The following is an 18,899-nucleotide window of genomic DNA, read 5'->3' as shown; positions in this document are numbered from 1 at the left end:
CCCTAACCGTTGACATTTACAACCTTTTATTTTCATTCTTTCATTATGTTTTGTTTTTTTTTTCTCTTCTCTTCTTTTCTTTTCATCACATTCCTTTAGTCTTTTGTGTTTCTTTAATAAGTTAATTACTAGGGGTAGCTATCTGATTTCCGGACCACAATAACACCAAGCACAGAAACACATTGCAAATAATCATCAACTTAGTTTACCTTTCTACTCACGCTTACAACAGGGTTTTTTTTACAGCCTCTATGTTCCATATATCTTTACAAAAGGCTTAGAGTTTCTTTGAATTTCATGCAAAAATTTATAGTACGCACAAAAGAAAGTGAAATGATAAGGAAAAAGAATTTCTTGGTAAACTCAAATATCTTTAATTATGAACCATGTGGTTTTACAATGAAAAACAATATATTTTAAAAAAATATTGAGAGAAAAGAAAAGTGTTGCTCGTGAAATCATGTTATGTAGCCTTTTATTGCTCAATAGTCGCTGCTTCGTGCGCTCATGTCCATATATATTAAATGGAAATAAGTTTGTTTTTCTTAACAATATTCTCAAAACGAATAAAGTTATTTTTTTTTATAGTAAATAAAGAAATATATAGTAAAATAGCCAGAGCATTGAGGCATATCCCTTTTTAATTTTATGCATAATGTATATCTATATTTTACATTTATTTACCCCTAGTTTTCCCTAGTGCATGAAAGAATTGTATCATATTAGACAGGACAAAACTATGGTTGCTTACTATTTTGTCGCATGTATAATAAACTTGCATATGATAATGTTAGTTAGACACCGATATTTGATCTTAAGGCAAGCTAAAGTTAGTATTAGTTATGATGATAAAGTCACATATGATAATGTTCAGACTGAGATAATGTATTTACTACAACGTCTTTGTCTTTTCCATTTTTTTTAACTGTTCAAGCCTATGGGCAAACAAATTTTATTGATACCATTGATAAATATTATATGAAAATTTGGACTGACTTACCCACTTAAAATGTTAAAATTGATTGTTTAAAAAAAAATCCAAAACTAATCATATGGCAAAATTGACTAATTTTGTTTTTTTTTTTTAATTCGAATATATCATTTGGCTTATTTAAACGTTATTTCTTCATCTTGTTCATCATTTTCATTTGGCCGCTATTCGTCATTTTGGCTAATAAAAAATTATGAACATGTTAATTCATTACTTTCAATAACTGTGGCTAAACTACTGTATATAGTTGGAATAAATGATATGATTTAAATGCAGTGCTTATAATGATCCCAATATCACAGGGGCTCTTCTAACGAGAATATGGTACCTCACCATTCGTCCTTTATTTTATTTTATTATAATCTTACTTAATTCTTAATGTATTGTACTTTAAATATTACCATCCTTATAATTGGAAGAAAATCTGCATACGAAAATTCCATTAATTTGTTACTATATCCGTCCTCTGAGAGAGTGTGAGAGACAAGTGATTTAGCATGATATATATATATATATATATATATATATATTACATGCATATATTGGTTTTGCATGTGGTTGCTGTGGTCCTATTTGTATCAAAGTCAGTCACTTTTGTTATTTAAAAATGAAAAAAAAAACATTAATAGTGCGCAAAATGGTCATTTATTATCTCAAAACTTCAAGTCATAATCAAAGTTCATGTCCTCGATATATTGCGCGAGGTAGTTTTGTTTCTTCTTCTTTTTTACTTTGGGTAAAACTTAAACGTTCAAATAGGAGGTAAGAAGATTGAAAATGAAGCAAATGAGTCTAAATGATCAATCATGCAACTTTGAAACAAATAATCATTGCGTGGGGTAGGTTTTATTAAAAAAAAAAAAAAATCGAATATTTTATTGCATAGGAACAACGTAGGGACTTAGATGAGAGTCAAAAACTATAATCATAAGCTATTAGGATGTCTCAAGTTCTTCCTCGCGGGACCGTACAATATTCTTCAGTCAAGTTGAGGGAAAAAAAAAAGTACCTCATATAATTTATTACTGACCAAGTATAGTATAGGACCAAATTGAACCCGACTACCCCAATGTTCACAGTGGTACATAATATGCGTTGATGATGAATAAGCATTAAATACAAATAATAAAATAAATTAACAAAAAATTAGGAAACTAACTCACTTATACTTTTGGAATTTCTATTTAACCAACCTTCAATAAATTTTAGGTAAATAGCCACATACTAGACGTATTTACACGTACTTACACATTTTTAATTTCATTTTTGTTGTTGCAGTTAAGCTTTTGAACGTGTAAATAATGATTTATGACTATTTACCAAAAAAATTACTAAAAGTTGGTTAAATAGCAAATTAAACATGTAAATAAGATTATATATTTAATGGACCAAAAAAAAAATAGGAAAACATAATTAGCTGTAATAGTAATTTATTTCCAAGTTTATATAATATTAAAATTCTAATTTTCTTTTAAATGGTGACGAAATCAGTATCTAAGGGATTTTCCATGTCTGAGGACTTTATTTCACTCTTTGTAAAATCGGAATAGGATCGAACACAGTGAGTTGGGTACTTGACTGCCAAAAAAAATCCAAGCAAAGGACTCATTGACAAAATAAATTGAAAAACGCCCCTAAACCATATATAAGTTAAGGTCCCCGGTTATCTGAATTGTTCGGAGGCTACAGCAAGTTAAAAAAACATTAGTCATTACACGACCATGTAAACCTTAAATTATAACCGTTATTTGTTTGACTAGTCTTTAATAGGAATAATTTGACCTAAACACATTAGTTGTATTCGCCTTGTTCTATTTTATAAACTCAAGTTAAGACAATTATTTTGACATTTTTTTGTTACAACTTTTCATCACTATATTTAGAAAAAAAAATCGCATTTTTATAGTGCTTGTTGAGAAATAGGGTATAAGACTAACATTTTTTTCAAAAACGAAATTGATCATGGATAGCTTATAAGGGTGCATATTCACAGTTTACACAAAACTTTATTAAAGAGCAGTTGACGCTTCCGTTATATGTAGCAATATTATATCTTTACTCGTGCTTTGCCCCATAAACGAAACAACGTTTAAATAATAAGTATTTTTTGCAATCCACTACTTTTTTTTAAGATCTAGCTCAAATTTTTATTTTATTAGAGAAATAGCCCATCAGGTCAAAATTAATTAAATTAGTTGTTCATTTATAATTAGATTAATTGAACAGTTAATTTAATTAACTTCGACCTAATGAGTTATTTTCTTAAGAAAATTAAACTTTAGTTATTTTTAAGAATAGTGAGTTATTGAACTACTGGTTTAATTAATCCTTTAAATAACATACACTGGTGAAGTCAAACTAGAAAGGGCGGTATTAAGTATAATAGAATTAAAAGAAAATAACACGTACACACACTAAAAGCCGTTAGGGTTTAACCAAAAGACTCCATATTACAATTTACATATCAATTACCATGTCTTTTACAATGTATCATGGAAAAACTCTCAATTTTATTCCTTTTTTATGTTTGTGATTTAAAAATTCTTATATTCACATTTTTCAAAATAAAAAACCCTTTATTCCTAAGTTTTGTTGATTTGTGTACACAAAAATTCTAAAAATAGCCATTTCAAAAATATTTAAAGCTTTTTAATCTACAAAATTTGGAGAGGTGGTTGTTTTTAAAAATATGGATGTGAGGGTATTTAAATCACAAAAAGAAAAACTATAAAAATACTATAAATCACATTGTATTATTGCGTCATTTGATAGATGATTTATTGGGTGATATTTTTTTCCATTTTCTTAAGTACAAGAGTTTGTTGTTAAAATAAAGGCAAGAATACTGGATCAAGACCTAGCTAGAAATTTTTATGATGCTTTTCCAACTAAATAATATAGGCATTATTAAGGCTAATAGAATGAAAAAAAATAGAAGAGTAAATTTTGAAATAAAGTGCTGCAAATTACACCGGCACGCATATAGCAAGTTATGGGAAAATCCAAAAAGAACCAAATGGAATACAAATGCTAATCATAATATCATAAGCGCAATACATATTTTTTCCCCTTCCTTTTAGACCTATATCACATTTATTTCTCCTCTCAATTAAAGGGCATTTCCGTTCTTTGAAAAACTCAACAATGGTGAGCCCAGGTCTCCAAACCGGCGAACCCCAAAACCTGCTGTTGCGGCGGAGCGAACTCCGCTTCCCCGGCGAAGCTCAGCACACCCTTCACGTGGCGGTGATCCGGCGCGGCCAGGCCCAGGAAGTCCCTGGTGAGCCTGTCGCTGCTCTTCTGCCACGTGGCAGGCTGAGCCCCCACCGTGGCCGCCTTCTGGAGCAGCGCCGTGGCCGAGAGGTGCGCCGCGGAGAAGTGGCGTGGCGGGTCCCACGGAGAGAGGAGTGCCGCGTGGCCGTTGCTGTTGCTGTTCTGTGACGAGAAGTAATTGTTACCGTGTGATGGGAAGTTATTGCGGAAGAGAGGTTGAACTGTGTTCTTCAGTGGGTTCGGTGGTTGGTTCGCCGCCGCAGCGAGCCTCGCGCTTTCTTCGGCCAGCGCGTCGCAGAACGCTCTGTGCGTTACGAAGCTGTCTTTCCTGTGTAGTGTAACAAATTTGATTATATATATATATGAAAGAAATACTAGCTAGCTAGCTTGTAGTATTGAATTGATTTGAATCTCATTCCATGCATGCAAAAATTCATACACGTACGGATGTTGCGTGTGTTTTCCAACGTTGTTGTGAGAAAAAGCTAAAAAGTGGGTCGTCAATGCAAGTCGTGCATGTGGATTTGATGGATATATAAAATAAATAAAAAATCATGCACAATGTCAGAAGCTTACCGTAAAGAAAGGGCGACTGATTAATATATATGCGAAATATTTTTTTAAAAAAAGGGTGACATACTATACGTCAAGAAATTGAAAATATTTTTGGTAAAATTGTGAATTATGACTAATATGGGTCATTTTGAAAGTGGGAGACTAGTGCATGAAAATAATTACGCATGATATAATGTACATGGGGAGAAGTATATATATGCACATTTAGATATAAGAAAAAAAGAAAAAAAAGAGGTTCCACCAATTCGGATTTTTCTGTACATTTACTAGTTTTTCTCATAATGATGAAAAAGTTCAGTGTTTCGCTGCCTCTTTGTCTCTGCATGTATATAATGACACACTTCATTTCGTAAAAAAATAAATAGATAAATAAATTGCATGATTATTGTCACGGGTTTTCTCGTCCATGAATCCCCAAAAGTAATTATTAACTCAGCAATATCTTTAACTTTTTCTTGGACAAGAGCAGAACTCATCATTGTTTTCGAGACTCAAGTCACAATCCTTATAAAGTACCAACTAAGGGAAAATAACATTAATTATTAAACTTGACCCGGTCCATTAAAAGTTGAACCTATTCTGTAATGATCAGGTCATAAGTTAACCACTATTCAATGTGAGGTCTCACACATTATATCTGACTCTGAGAATACTAATTAATTCCCAGTCCTAAATAATATGGGAAAGATTAGGAGGAAAGATATCATAAATGAGACTGTTAACTGTTAAGGAATCCTACTATAAACGACATTTTTAGCAAATTAAATAAGCTTTTGGACACCAAGAAGACCAATTCACATGCATATAATGAAACAAAGACAACTTTTTTTTTTTTTAAAATTAATATATATCTACCGAAATTTGCTTAAAACACAGGACTGTATGTATATATATATATATATATATATATACACACACACACACATGCAAGCTCAGATTTTCACAGATATCTATTTCGATCAATTAAATATACACACACATATATGTATATACATATTTTCTGAAAATATATTTCTTATAGTACGTTCTCTCTTGTGATAAACAGTCCCACTTAGCGTGCACAGTCACTTGCATTAGTAGTGTCTATTTCAGCATAACCTGCAATGCACATTATATATATATATATATATATATATATATATATATGTGTGTGTGTGTGTGTGTGTGTGTGTGTGTGTTTTCCAACAAAATTCCAAGCCCAACACAGCATTGAACAAAACAAGTAAAACTCAGACCATATGCACCAAGTATTAAAAATAAAAATGAGACTCCCTTCCCACTTTTGACAAATGACCAACATTTTCGGATTCTTCAGACAGAGCCAAGTATAATCATGATGATGTAGCTTATAGGATGAGGATCAAAGGGATAATTAAGCAAAAAATTAACAAATAATAAAATTAGCATCAATATTATTATTAATGCGTACCTGGAAAAAAGAGTTCCACAGTCACATCTGTATTCTCTAGTACCACAGGTCTTGACGTGAGCTTTCCAGTCAGAGTGAACGGCGTAGATCTTGGAGCACTTGTCGCACTTCCACTTCTTCTCTCCGTGTTTCCTACAAAAGTGCTTCTTGATCCCAGTCAGGTCTCCCAAAGCCCTAGAAGGTTGGTTGTGAACGCACGTGAGCTCAGGGCAAACGTAGACCCTCTTCCTCGTCTGCTCTTTGCCGCTCCTTTGCTTCAGCTTCCATGGAATATTGTGTCCCCTTCTGTGGAGCTGAAGGTTTTGATCCCTCTGGAAGCCCTTGCTGCAGATCTCGCACACAAACCTGTTCGTGGCCATCAGAGTCTTCGGAGATAGTGCAATCACTTCAGCATCTGGGTCTGATCATAAACCAATATTTGTAAACCCTAATCAGTCATATATATATATATATATATATAAGACTATTTGATTTGGAAACATTTGATTAAATCAAAATTAGTATACGCACCGGGGTTTCCAGGGAGGCTTCGTTTCTTCTTGATTTTCTGGGGCTGTTGCTGTTGTGGAAGATGATCAGTGTTATTGGGGTTAAAGGTTGAGACGAGAATGGAATTAGGGTTGAATAGTCCACCAAAGTCGTGGACTACTCTTGGACCAGAAGAGACAGTAATACAAGCTTCCTCGGTTGAGAGATTAGAAGCTGAATTGGACACGGGTTTCGCTGTTGAATGCATATTATTGGCGAGAGGCGGTCTCAACAAAACTCCAACAGAGAAAAACAAAACTCTTTCCCTTTCTTTGTTTTTGCGTATTATGCGAAGATCCTCTCTCTTTTGTTTGGCTCTATCTCTCTCTCTCTGGCTTTTTGTTTTTGTTTTAGGTCTTGTGTTCACGTACTAATATAACTTAATCTTTAGTAAAATATCTGATCTCTCTCTCTCTCTCTCTCACGGAAAAATTACAGCAGCGAATATTGGACAAAGCGTCAAAATAAGGGCAGCCCAGAAGTGGAAGAGAATCCTAGCTTTGGACACATGATGTTATTATAGACACAGAAAGAGAAAGGCATTGTTCATTTGGGAGGTAAATGAAAGAAAAAAACAAAATCAAGAATAAAAGGGAAAAATAAGTATATCTGTGAAGAGTGAAGAGATGAGGATGAGGATGGTATGTGTATGATGTATGTGATGCGTTGGCTGGCTATATTCTCCAAGGTCGCTATCTAGTTTAAGCCCATGAGAAACATTATAGCATATATATATAACATTATAACACATCATCTCTCTCTCTCTCTCTCTCTCTCTCTCTCTCGTAATCCAACATGGAAAGCATATAAATATTTTCGAGGGTATTTTGTTTGTTTTTTTTATGTTCTCTCTCTCAATATGGACCCGATTATATCCATAGAAACTTGCAAATAGAGCCTCACATGAAAAAACACTACCCTATATTGCATATATCTGAATAATGCTGCACATATCCACATGAAAATAGTAAATTACTCTTATTAAATGTTTTCGACCATTTTTGAAAATTTGACTATTTTGTCAAATTTTCGACCAATTTTCTAGATTTGCGATGAGGTTACAAAATTTTGGTCGAAAATTTGAAAGAATTATGCTATAAGTACGTACAAATTATTATTACAGACCAGACAAAAAAAAAAAAGAGTAGTTATAATTTATGTTATTGGAAAAGAAAAATACATAGACGACCATTACTGTTAATAATTTTATGGGTATTGTAGCAAAATAGCCAAAATGAAACTATGAATTTTGTTTTTAGCATACGTTTCAAAACTTTTAGGGAAATAGCCAACAGGTTTATGTGGTAATAATTAAGGACCGATTTGCCTTTATTTATTAACAAATTCGTAATTTTCTCTCACCTGCTTTTTTCCTACACTTTTTTTTAACATAAAAACTTCAAAAAACCATATCTATCTCACATGAACTCGAAATTGAGTGATTTCAAATCCTACGGATTCGTAACGCCGAGATCTTCAAAAATAGATCCATTTTGTTTGATGAAAAATCATGTTTAATATCATAGATGTAGAAAAATCACGTTACTACCTTAAATATGGAAATAATTGTAAATTTTTGAAATTATCAAAAAATTAAATGGAAACGTAACTATGATGCATTAAACATAATTTTTCATCAAACACAATGGGTCTATTTTTGAAGATCTCGATGTCACGAATCTGTAGGATATGAAATCACTCAATTTCGAGTTCGTATGAGAAAGATATGAATTTTTGAAGTTTTTATGCAAAAAAAAAAAATGAAAAAAAATAAGAGAGAGAAAGTGACGAATTTGTTAATAAACAATGACAAATCAGACCTTAATTATTGTCACATAAGTCATTTGGCTATATCCCTAAAAATTGTCAAACATAGGCTAGATCCAAAATCACATGTTTAAAATGGCTTAGTTAGTTACAAAACTCTAATTTTATTGGAGAATCTTGGACTTTTATTTATAAATTATTAACAGTCTGAAAATGTTGACAAATGTATATAGTAATTTGTTCTATAAATATTAATCTGGAATATTGAATGAAATTGTAGAATCAAATAAACCATCATATAGTATGTGAGACATTTTACTTGGTTTTAATCCTTAAAATTACATAGGCCAAGTATCGGAGAAGCCTTGGAGAGATGCAGACCAAAGTCCAATGTGCCAGCCAAGTACCGGAGAATCCTCTTCACAACAACCCAATGAGCTTGAAAAAAGTTGGGCATAAATTGATGCAACTTGTTGATAGAGAAAGCCAACTCAATGCAAGTGATAGTGACGTACAACAAGGCTCCCATAATGCTTCTACACAGTTGAGAATCTTGAACAACATCACTACCATAAGCTGTAAGCTTAAGGCCACTCGTCATTGGGGTATTGCTAGCACAAACAAACTGCATTAGCCTTGCCTAGCAGGTATTTGATACACTTGGTTTGACATAACAAGACACCTGACTCATTCTTGAGTACTTGAATCCCCAAGAAGAAATCAAGTAAACCAAGGTCTTTCATGGAGAATATGGAACTTAATTGAGTGATCGATCATTCTTTCGACAAGAGCAGTATCACTACCAATGACCAAGATATCATCAACACAGATCACCACAAAGATTTGAATCTCAAAAGAAGACTTGATGAATAAGGAATGATCAGTTTTTGAAGTAGTAAATCCCAGAGATTGAAGTGCTAGATTCAGCTTACCAAACCAAGCATGTGGAGCTTGCTTCAACCCATATAAAGTCTTTTTCAATCTAGACACATGAGAGTAGGGTAGTTGGGATTACCAAACCCTTGAGGTTGGGCCATGTAGACCTCCTATTCCAAATCTCTATTTAAAAAAGCATTATTGACATCAAGTTGTCTAATTGGCCAAGCTTGAGATAGAGCAACAGTCAATATAATGCGGATTACAGTAGGCTTAGCCACTGGAGAAAAGGTTTCATTATAATCCAAACCTGCAGTTTCACCATATCCCCGAGCCACAAGTCCGGCCTTGTATCTGTTTAATGTACCATCTGCATTCTGCTTAAGCTTGAAGACCCACTTACTTCCAATAGCCTTTCTATCAAATGGAAATTTAGTAAGACACCCCGTGTCATTCCTCATGAGGGCAAGATACTCCTCAGTCATAGCAGCACGCCAGTCCTGAGAAGCAAGAGCCTCCGACACTAACTCAGGTTCTACTATTGCAATGTACACTCTAGGCTTGTATAAACCATCCTTAGCTCGAGTAACCATAGGATGAGTGTTAACTGTTTGATGTGATTCAACACATGGAGCCACATGGGTCTAGAGGCTGAACTGGTAGATGAATAACAATGCTACCTGGACCATGTTGAACACTAGTGCACGAAACAAGAGAATCATCATGAAAGCTTGAACATGAACTTGCAGAACGTGGTGATTGCATAGTAGAGGAACTTGATTGCACTATTAGTCAGACAAAGAACTAGACACTGACAGACTAATGAAAAGAGGAATAGACAAGGTTGGAGCACCATGCTAAGTAGATGTGGACACAAGAGAAGAAGTGTTGAGCATAATAGAGTAAGGAAAAGAAGACTCATTAAAAACGACATCTCTAGAGATATAAACTTTACCAGCTGCATCTAAGCACTAATATCCCTTGTGATCATCACTCAGACCAAGAAACACACACATAGTAGAATGAAAGGCAAGCTAATGATTATTGTATAGTCGAGTGGTGGGATAGCAGGCACAATAAAAAACTCTGATATATGATCATACTTTGGTGGTTGTTTAAACAATGTTTGGACGAGAGTGTTGCCATGAAGAACAGTTGTTGGAAGTCTATTAAGAAGAAACACATCAATTCTGAATGACTCATCCCAGAATTTGAAAGGAAGTTGGGCTTGGGCCAAAAGTGATAATTAAGCCATTTTCTACAAATGTGTTTGTGCCATATCTCAACTAAACCATTCTGCTCAGGAACATGATGACATGGTTTTCTATGAGTGACTCCTAAGCTTTCTAAGAATTTGGTAAATGGTCTGAACTCTCACTCCAATCCGATTGCACACATCTAATTTTGAATGGGAATTATATTTCAATAAGAGCTTTGAAGTTTTGAAAACCTATGAATGCTTCAGACTTGGCTTTGAGCATATAAATCCAGGTGTATCTAGTAAATGCATCAACAAAGGTGATATAGTATTTGAAACCATTTCTTGACTGAACAAGTGAAAGACCCCATAAATCAGTGACAATAAGTTCAAAAGGAGTAATATAAACAACATTAGAAGAAAAATAAAGGAATTTCTGAATTTTTCCATAGCACCAAGCAGAACAAGTGTCTTTAGGTGTGTTATTCAAGGACAAAGAAATGTTACACTCAGATATAATATTCTGAACAACTTTACAAGAAGGATGGTTAGGAAGCCTATTGTGCCAAAGTTGAAATAGTTTAGATTTTGGTACACTATAGCTGAAATGAAAGCTTTACAGTAAGAGTTATCCTTAGTACATGAATTTGACTGAGAGACTCTAGACTTAGACACAGACTCGAGAGACACTTGAGCCTTGTCAAACACGTATACAATCCATCTCTAAGCATGCCCTCCAAAAGAATAGTCCTGGTATTTTGATCCTTGACAAAACAATGAGAAGAATGGAATTCAAAAAAGACAGCAATGTTAGAGCAGAATTTTGACACACTAAGCAGATTTTTTGTAATTTATTGTACATGTAAGAGAGACTTTAGATCTACTTTGTGACTAGTAAACAGAGTCTCAAATGAAGTTTGACCAATATTTTTAAATACAAGTCCCTTACCATTACCAATGTGAAGTTGTTCACCACCATGATATTCAGACTTGAGTTCTAAGTTCTGCAGCTCAGATGTCACATGATTTGTTGCTCTAGAATATTCTGATACTAGTTTGAATCCGGTGTGTACCATGACTGGTCTTGATGATATCATTTTTTTTATTTTGAACATCTTGAGGAGTAACCGATGTTTGAACCACATGACCTTGCCCAACGCTAGTAGATTGAGAGTGAGATCTAGTGCTTTGTAGTTGAGAAGGACATTTGAATGACTCATCAAACCGATAGAGGCAACCAAGAGCCAGATGACCAATCTTGCCACACACTTGGCATTGAGGTCCGTTAGACTGAGATCTACGAGCTCCAAAACTAAGACCACGACCTCTTTGTGCACCACGATGACCATTTGAACCTTTGTAGTTATTGTAGCCATAGTTTTGTGGTTGACCTCCTGAGAAATTGTTTTATACCTCCATTGTAACTTTGTCTCTGGCCTTGATATCTTGATCCTTCTCCTCTATGATCATTGTAAGAGTTCATTGAGGTGTAGTGAGCATTCATCAGCTGTGAACTCTTTTACTGAGACAAATCTAGATCTGAATTTTTCTTCTCAATTCTAGCTTCTTAAGCAATAAGTAATGCCTCTATTTCTTCAACTGAGAACTTATCATTGCGAATGGATGTAGCATAATATGAAAGTTTCGTATTTATCACGCAAACCTTCACATATAGCTTCTACATGATCTTTCTCATCGTAAGTCTCTCCAACGAGGACTATAAAAAGATCTACTAGACTCTCAGCAGATAGTCATTCATTGAAATATCAACTTTCTTTGTCTTAGAGAGTTAAATTTTGAATTGAAAGACCTTAGCTCAAATCTGTTGCGCGAAGTAAATCTCAAGTGTCTTTCCGATTTGTGTTGATGTGACGCAGCTCACCATGCGAGGGAGTATTCTATCAGTCATCCATGAGAGAAGCCACGAAATCAGTAGTTGATCTTGGCTCTTCCACATTCGAAATACCGGATTTATCTTCTCTAGTTCTTCATCTCCGAGCTCTGCATAATTCGCCTGTGCTTTTCTTTCAAATATTATAAATAATAATTTTAAATAATCTCTTACAATTGTAAAAAGTGATAGAGATACACATGATTTAATCATAGCTAGACTCCTACGTTCAAATGTTAGTATGATTTTTTGATGATTAAGAGAAGAAAAATTAGTCGGACTAAGCCACTTGAAACGTTAGTATTGCAATCTAGCCAACATTTCACCTAAGTTTCAAATCTAGCCACGGATGATGATGTGACTTTATTATTCATTTAGCAAATTACTAAATCATCATCTATTAAAATCGGCTTACATCAACATGTAGTCAACGTTTTAATACACTTCAATATTTTCCTTTAAAAAAAATACACGTCAACTTTTATTAGTCCATAATTTTTTTATAGTTTAATTAGTTGATTTGAAAAGGACATTCAAATCTGTGTAATCCATAATGTAAGACAAGTTTTTTTGAGTTAATTTAAATTAATTTTCGTTTATTTTACACGTGATAAGTTTTGGCTGCAAGTTTTATTGGGTTAATTTCAGTTAATTTTTGTTTATTTTACACGCGATAAGTTTTGGCTAGCTGAAACGTTGGCTAGTAGTTGGTTTCTATGACTTATGTTACATAAGGGTATTTCCGATATTTTATAACCGTTTATATCTATAAATGATTAGATTACAAAATTTACCTAATGTTGACTACATCCTTAAAACCATGTTTGAAATTGGCTACGTTGCTAGATTATCCTTAAGAAAATAGGAAAAATGTTGTTACGTTGTTTTGTTGGCTTTATTTTTTAGTGCAAGTGGTATGGAAAGATGTCGGATGTTATGTTTCATCTTCTGGATTGACATCTTTCCTCGTATGTGCAGACAGTATTTCAGGCAAGTTTCCAGTTTCGACAGATTGCTTCGCTGGTGATTTATTGCTGAGTTATTGCCTTGCTGCTGTCTTCTTTTCAAGATATCTGCCTCGCTGGAGCCTTCATTGCAAGATATCCTCCGCTGCTATCTTCTTTGCACGAATATTCTCTTTGATGGAGTCTTTACGTTGAGATATTCGCATGAGGCCGGGTAAGGAAACCCGAGATATCTTCCAGGATTGTCCAGCTGCTATAAAAGCCGTGTGCTCTCCCTTAGCAGCCTTGACACTTTTGATCAAACACTCAGAGCTCTTAGACGTGCAAGATCGGCGGACTGGGAGGCTGTGTGTTTTGGTTCTAAGTGGTGTACTCTCTCAAACACTATTCTACAGATTGAGTGTATGTGAGATTTGGGTTCTTGTGCTTTTCGTGATTGAAGGTTCACGTGCTTCTGAAGACTGAAGGTCAACCGAGCCAGGAGGTTGCTCGAAGGGTGGAATTGAGACGGAGCTCAAATTCAGGGGGAGTCCCTGTCTAGGTGATCACTGGTAGTAATAGTCTCTAGGTTTTATTGATTTGTTGATTGTAATCAGATATAACCTTGTGTGTACTATTGACTACAAGATAGTGAAAATCCTTTCCACTGGCAGCGTGCCCCCAGACGTAGGTGTGTTTCACCGAACTGGGTAACCATATCCTGTGTACTTTATTTCTGTACTTTTGTTGTTTATCCATATCTGTGTTCAAGCAAGTTGTCGGACACATTGTCAACACATTGTGTGCGACATCTTGCCTTTGCAACTAATCAGAATTTCAATTGGTATCAGAGCAGGCACCTTGATCTCTTAGGTGGTTTCCTGTATTTTCTTTCTGATTGCCTATTATGGATAGTTCCCGAGAAGGAGGTTCTGTCAATCGCCCTCCAGTACTCGACGGAACCAACTATGGATATTGGAAGGCACGCATGACCGCCTTCTTGAGGTCCCTGGATAGTCGAACATGGAAAGCTGTGATACATGGGTGGGAAGCTCCTGTGACTACTGATGACAAAGGAGCCCGTACTGGAACCAAGCCGGAAAAAGACTGGACCCCCACTGAGGATGAGGCGGCCCTTGGTAACTCCCGTGCTCTCAATGCTATATTTAATGGTGTTGATAAAGATGTTTTCAGGTTGATAAATACTTGCACTACTGCCAAAGAGGCCTGGGAAATCCTCGCTGTTGCCTATGAGGGAACTACAAAGGTCCGGGAACAAAAACTTCAGTACCTCACAACCAATTTCGAAGCTCTCATGATGCTCGAAGACGAAACTGTCGCTGAGTTCAACGTTCGCATTCGTGATCTCGCCAATGAATCTTATTCTCTCGGAAAACCCATGACAGATGAAGATCTTGTTCGAAAAACCCTGAGAGCTTTGAGCCCCAGATTCAAGATGAAAATCACGGCCATTGAGGAAGTTCATGACCTAAAGACGTTGAAATTCGACGAATTAATGGGATCTCTCATGACGTTTGAACTCTCTCTTCCTAAGGTGGAAAAGAAACAAAGAGGGATGGCCCTCAAAAGTTCTGTTCATGAACCGAGGGATCAGGTATATTCAGACTCTGACAATGATATTGATGATACTATTGCTATGCTTGCAAAAAACTATGGCAGGGTCATGAAAAGACTTAATCAGATGAATGGGAAAAATGTCTCACAATATGTCAAGGACAACTTCCAACAACGTTTCCAGAAAAATACTTATCCTCACAGGAATAGTAAAGGTGGTGAACGATCTGGGAAAGCCAAAGGCATTCAGTGCCACGAGTGTGAAGGATTTGGACATATTCAGAAGGAGTGTCCCAACTTCCTCAAGAGACAGAAAAAGGGATACAACGCTACTCTTTCAGATGAAGAAGATGAAGAGAGCGACTCAGATCAGATAAGTAATTTTGTAGCCTTTACTGCTTCTGTTCATACTCATGAGTCTACTAATGAATTTGGTGAGTGCTCTCAGAAATATGTTCTTGATGATGAACTATCTGACGATGCTATGAATGAAGCCTACAATACCCTTCATACCAAATGGGTTGAGGAATCTCAGATTCTAGACAAACAGGGTGCTCTCATCCTTACCCTGACTGAAGATAAAGCTAGACTTCTCGAGACTATTGTGGATCTAAAGAAGGAAGTCAGTCGTTTGAACGGCGAACTCGAGCACATGACTAAAACTGTTAGAATGCTGAACTCTGGGACTGACAGTCTTGACAAAATCCTCACCATCGGCAAACCCGCGAAGAACATGAAGGGACTTGGATATACCCATGGCGCTTCATCATCCCAGACTACGTTCGTTCCTCAAAAGCAGACTAGCCAGATGTCACGAAACTTGCCTCAACCATCTGGTAATAACAAATTTCATGTCGTTTCTCGATATCATCAATCTGGACCAAACAGGTCTCCTGTCAACAGACCTCGCTGGGTATGCCATTATTGTGGAAGAAAGGGACATATTCGTCCTTTCTGCTATCGGTTGTATGGGAGAAATGTCCGTCAACACAGGTCCATCCACAGAAATATCTCTTCTCATCAACAACCTGCTACTCGGCTGGAATGGAGAGTGAAGAATACCTCCTATCGTGCCAATATTGCCTACACCTCTCTGAGCGCCTCCACCGAGAATGACTGGTACTTCGACAGTGGCTGTTCTCGTCATATGACTGGGGATCACACTTTTCTGACCAACATAAAACCTTACTCAAACTGCCATGTTACCTTTGGAGATGGAGTCAAAGCCAAAATTGTGGGTAAAGGTCAATTAAACTATCCTGGTATGTCTTGTTTGACTGAGGCTTTGTTGGTAGAAGGACTCACTGCTAATCTCATTAGTATTAGTCAACTTTGTGATCTGAATTTGCATGTCAACTTTACTCGTGATAAGTGTGTGGTGATTAATGAAGATCAGGATGAACTTATGCGAGGAAACAGATCACGTGACAACTGCTACATGTGGAACCCCGCACCAACCAGCAAGTGTCTCTTGACCAAAGCAAATGAAACCAAGCTGTGGCATGAAAAGCTCGGTCATCTAAATCTCAGAAGCATGCAGAAAATTGTCTCTGAGAATGCTATCATCGGTGTCCCAAACCTGAAGATTGTTGAAGGTAAAATTTGTGGTGAGTGCCAGATTGGGAAACAGGTCAAGAAGTCCCACAAGATGGTGCAACATCTTACCACGTCTCGGGTTCTGGAACTTCTCCACATGGACTTGATGGGACCGATGCAGGTCGAGAGTCTTGGAGGGAAGAGATATGTGTTCGTCTGTGTGGATGACTACTCCAGGTACACTTGGGTTGATTTTATTCGTGAAAAGTCTGACACTTTTGCTGTTTTTGAAGCTCTTTGTAAGAAGGTTCAGAGAGAAAAAGGAGAGAGCATAGGCAAAGTGATCAGAATTCGGAGTGATCATGGGAGGGAATTTGAGAACATAAGCTTTGCTAAGTTTTGTACTGAAGAAGGGATAGCACATGAGTTCTCAGCTCCTATCACACCTCAACAAAATGGAATTGTTGAACGAAAAAATCGAACCCTTCAGGAGATGGCTAGAGTAATGATGTTGGCCAAGAATATTCCACCACATTTCTGGGCTGAAGCTTTAAATACTGCCTGCCATATTCACAATCGAGTTACTATTCGTCCAGGTACTTCCAGCACTCATTATGAAATATGGAGGGGGAGAAAGCCAAATGTGAAATACTTCCATGTTTTTGGTTCGGTGTGTTATATTCTTGCTGACAGGGATCCACGGCGTAAATTTGACCCGAAAAGTGATGAAGGTATATTCCTTGGATACTCTAGAAATAGTCGTGCATACCGTGTTTTTAACAAACGCACTAAGACTATAATGGAATCAATAAACGTGGTGATAAATGATGATAATCATGATGCTACTAACAGTCCTAATGATGAGGATGAAGTTTTTCCCAGTAACCCAGATGTCAGGACAGATGTTGCTAACTCCTTGGACGACATCTCCACTGGAAATCCGAATGTCAGGACTGATGCTGATGACAAAGTTAGCGACATTGTTCCAGATGAAGGCTCCCCTCCTGAGACTGAACAAAGAGTCCCCTCTCGAAGAATTCAGAAAAATCATCCTGCTCATGAGGTGATTGGCGAAATCAGTGAAGGAATAAAGACTCGTCCAAAACCTTCTGTTAACTACCGGGAAATGATTGGTAATCTCTGCTTCGTCTCTAAGATTGAACCAAAAAATGTTAACGAGGCTATTGATGATGAATATTGGGTTAATGCTATGCAAGAAGAACTGGTTCAGTTTGAAAGAAACCAAGTCTGGGAGCTGGTCCCCAAGCCTAACAATGTAAATGTCATTGGGACTAAATGGATTTTTAAGAATAAATCTGATGAACATGGTAATATAACTCGCAACAAAGCTAGACTTGTGGCGCAGGGCTATTCACAGGTGGAAGGTGTTGATTTTGATGAAACCTTTGCCCCTGTTGCGAGACTAGAAGCTATCAGACTTTTGCTTGGCATCTCGTGTCACCTGCAATTCAAGCTCTATCAGATGGACGTTAAGAGTGCTTTCCTCAATGGGTACCTGAATGAGGAAGTTTATGTAGCTCAACCAAAAGGGTTTACAGATCCCAGCTCTCCACAACATGTCTACAAACTCAGAAAAGCTCTCTACGGCCTTAAGCAGGCCCCTCGTGCTTGGTATGAAAGACTTACCCAATTTCTTGTGCAGAATGGGTATACTCGAGGTGGCGTTGACAAGACTTTGTTCGTGAAAAAGGAGAATGGCAATCTCATGATAGCTCAGATTTATGTTGATGACATCGTCTTTGGAGGAATGTCGAGCAAGATGGTGGATCTTTTTGTTCGACAAATGCAGTCAGAATTTGAGATGAGTATGGTCGGCGAATTAAACTACTTTCTGGGCTTTCAGATCAAACAGATGAATGATGGTATCTTCCTTTCCCAAAGTAAGTATGCCAAAAACTTGGTGAAAAAGTTTGGCCTGGAGAAATCCTCTCACAAGCGGACCCCGGCCGCTACTCACATCAAACTCACTAAGGATGAGCATGGAGAATCTGTTGATCAAAGTCTCTACAGGAGCATCATTGGCAGTCTTCTTTATCTCACTGCCAGCCGACCAGATATAGCCTACTCTGTAGGTGTTTGTGCGCGCTATCAAGCCAATCCCAAAGCTAGCCATCTGGCTCAAGCTAAGCGAATCATAAGGTACATCTCAGGTACTGCTGATTTCGGTTTACTATATACCTATGATACTTCCTCTACGCTTGTGGGATACTGTGATGCTGACTGGGCAGGTAGCACGATTGATAGAAAGAGTACTTCTGGTGGATGTTTCTATCTTGGAAACAATCTCATCTCCT

The 18,899-nt window shown here is 36.6% G+C and overlaps 1 protein-coding gene across 1 annotated transcript; it reads right to left on the bottom strand.

Moving 5' to 3' along the window:
- Positions 1 to 3,923: 3,923 nt before the first annotated feature.
- Positions 3,924 to 7,346, bottom strand: LOC149388691 (protein indeterminate-domain 12-like). The gene is made up of 3 exons (XM_089623897.1): positions 6,780 to 7,346; positions 6,270 to 6,669; positions 3,924 to 4,592 (listed from the first exon to the last, which is right to left on the bottom strand). The coding sequence occupies exons 1-3, from the start codon at positions 7,003 to 7,005 to the stop codon at positions 4,130 to 4,132; spliced, it is 1,089 nt and encodes a 362-aa protein (XP_089480023.1). The 5' UTR covers positions 7,006 to 7,346; the 3' UTR covers positions 3,924 to 4,129.
- Positions 7,347 to 18,899: the final 11,553 nt, after the last annotated feature.

Source organism: Urtica dioica, chromosome 8 (genome assembly GCF_054948205.1).
Source record: "Urtica dioica subsp. dioica isolate 48M chromosome 8, U.dioica_male_clone48M_v1_H2, whole genome shotgun sequence".
NCBI lineage: Eukaryota > Viridiplantae > Streptophyta > Magnoliopsida > Rosales > Urticaceae > Urtica > Urtica dioica.
Note: the sequence above shows the minus strand (reverse complement) of the source record. Positions and strands in the feature narration are given on the sequence as shown.

Coding starts and splice junctions, on each gene's coding strand:
- LOC149388691 (XM_089623897.1), bottom strand. CDS start 7,005: ATGCATTCAACAGCGAAACCCGTGTCCAATTCAGCTTCTAATCTCTCA. Junction 6,670..6,779: donor AAGCCTCCCTGGAAACCCCG/GTGCGTATACTA, acceptor GTTTATGATCAG/ACCCAGATGCTGAAGTGATT. Junction 4,593..6,269: donor TGTGGAACTCTTTTTTCCAG/GTACGCATTAAT, acceptor TACACTACACAG/GAAAGACAGCTTCGTAACGC.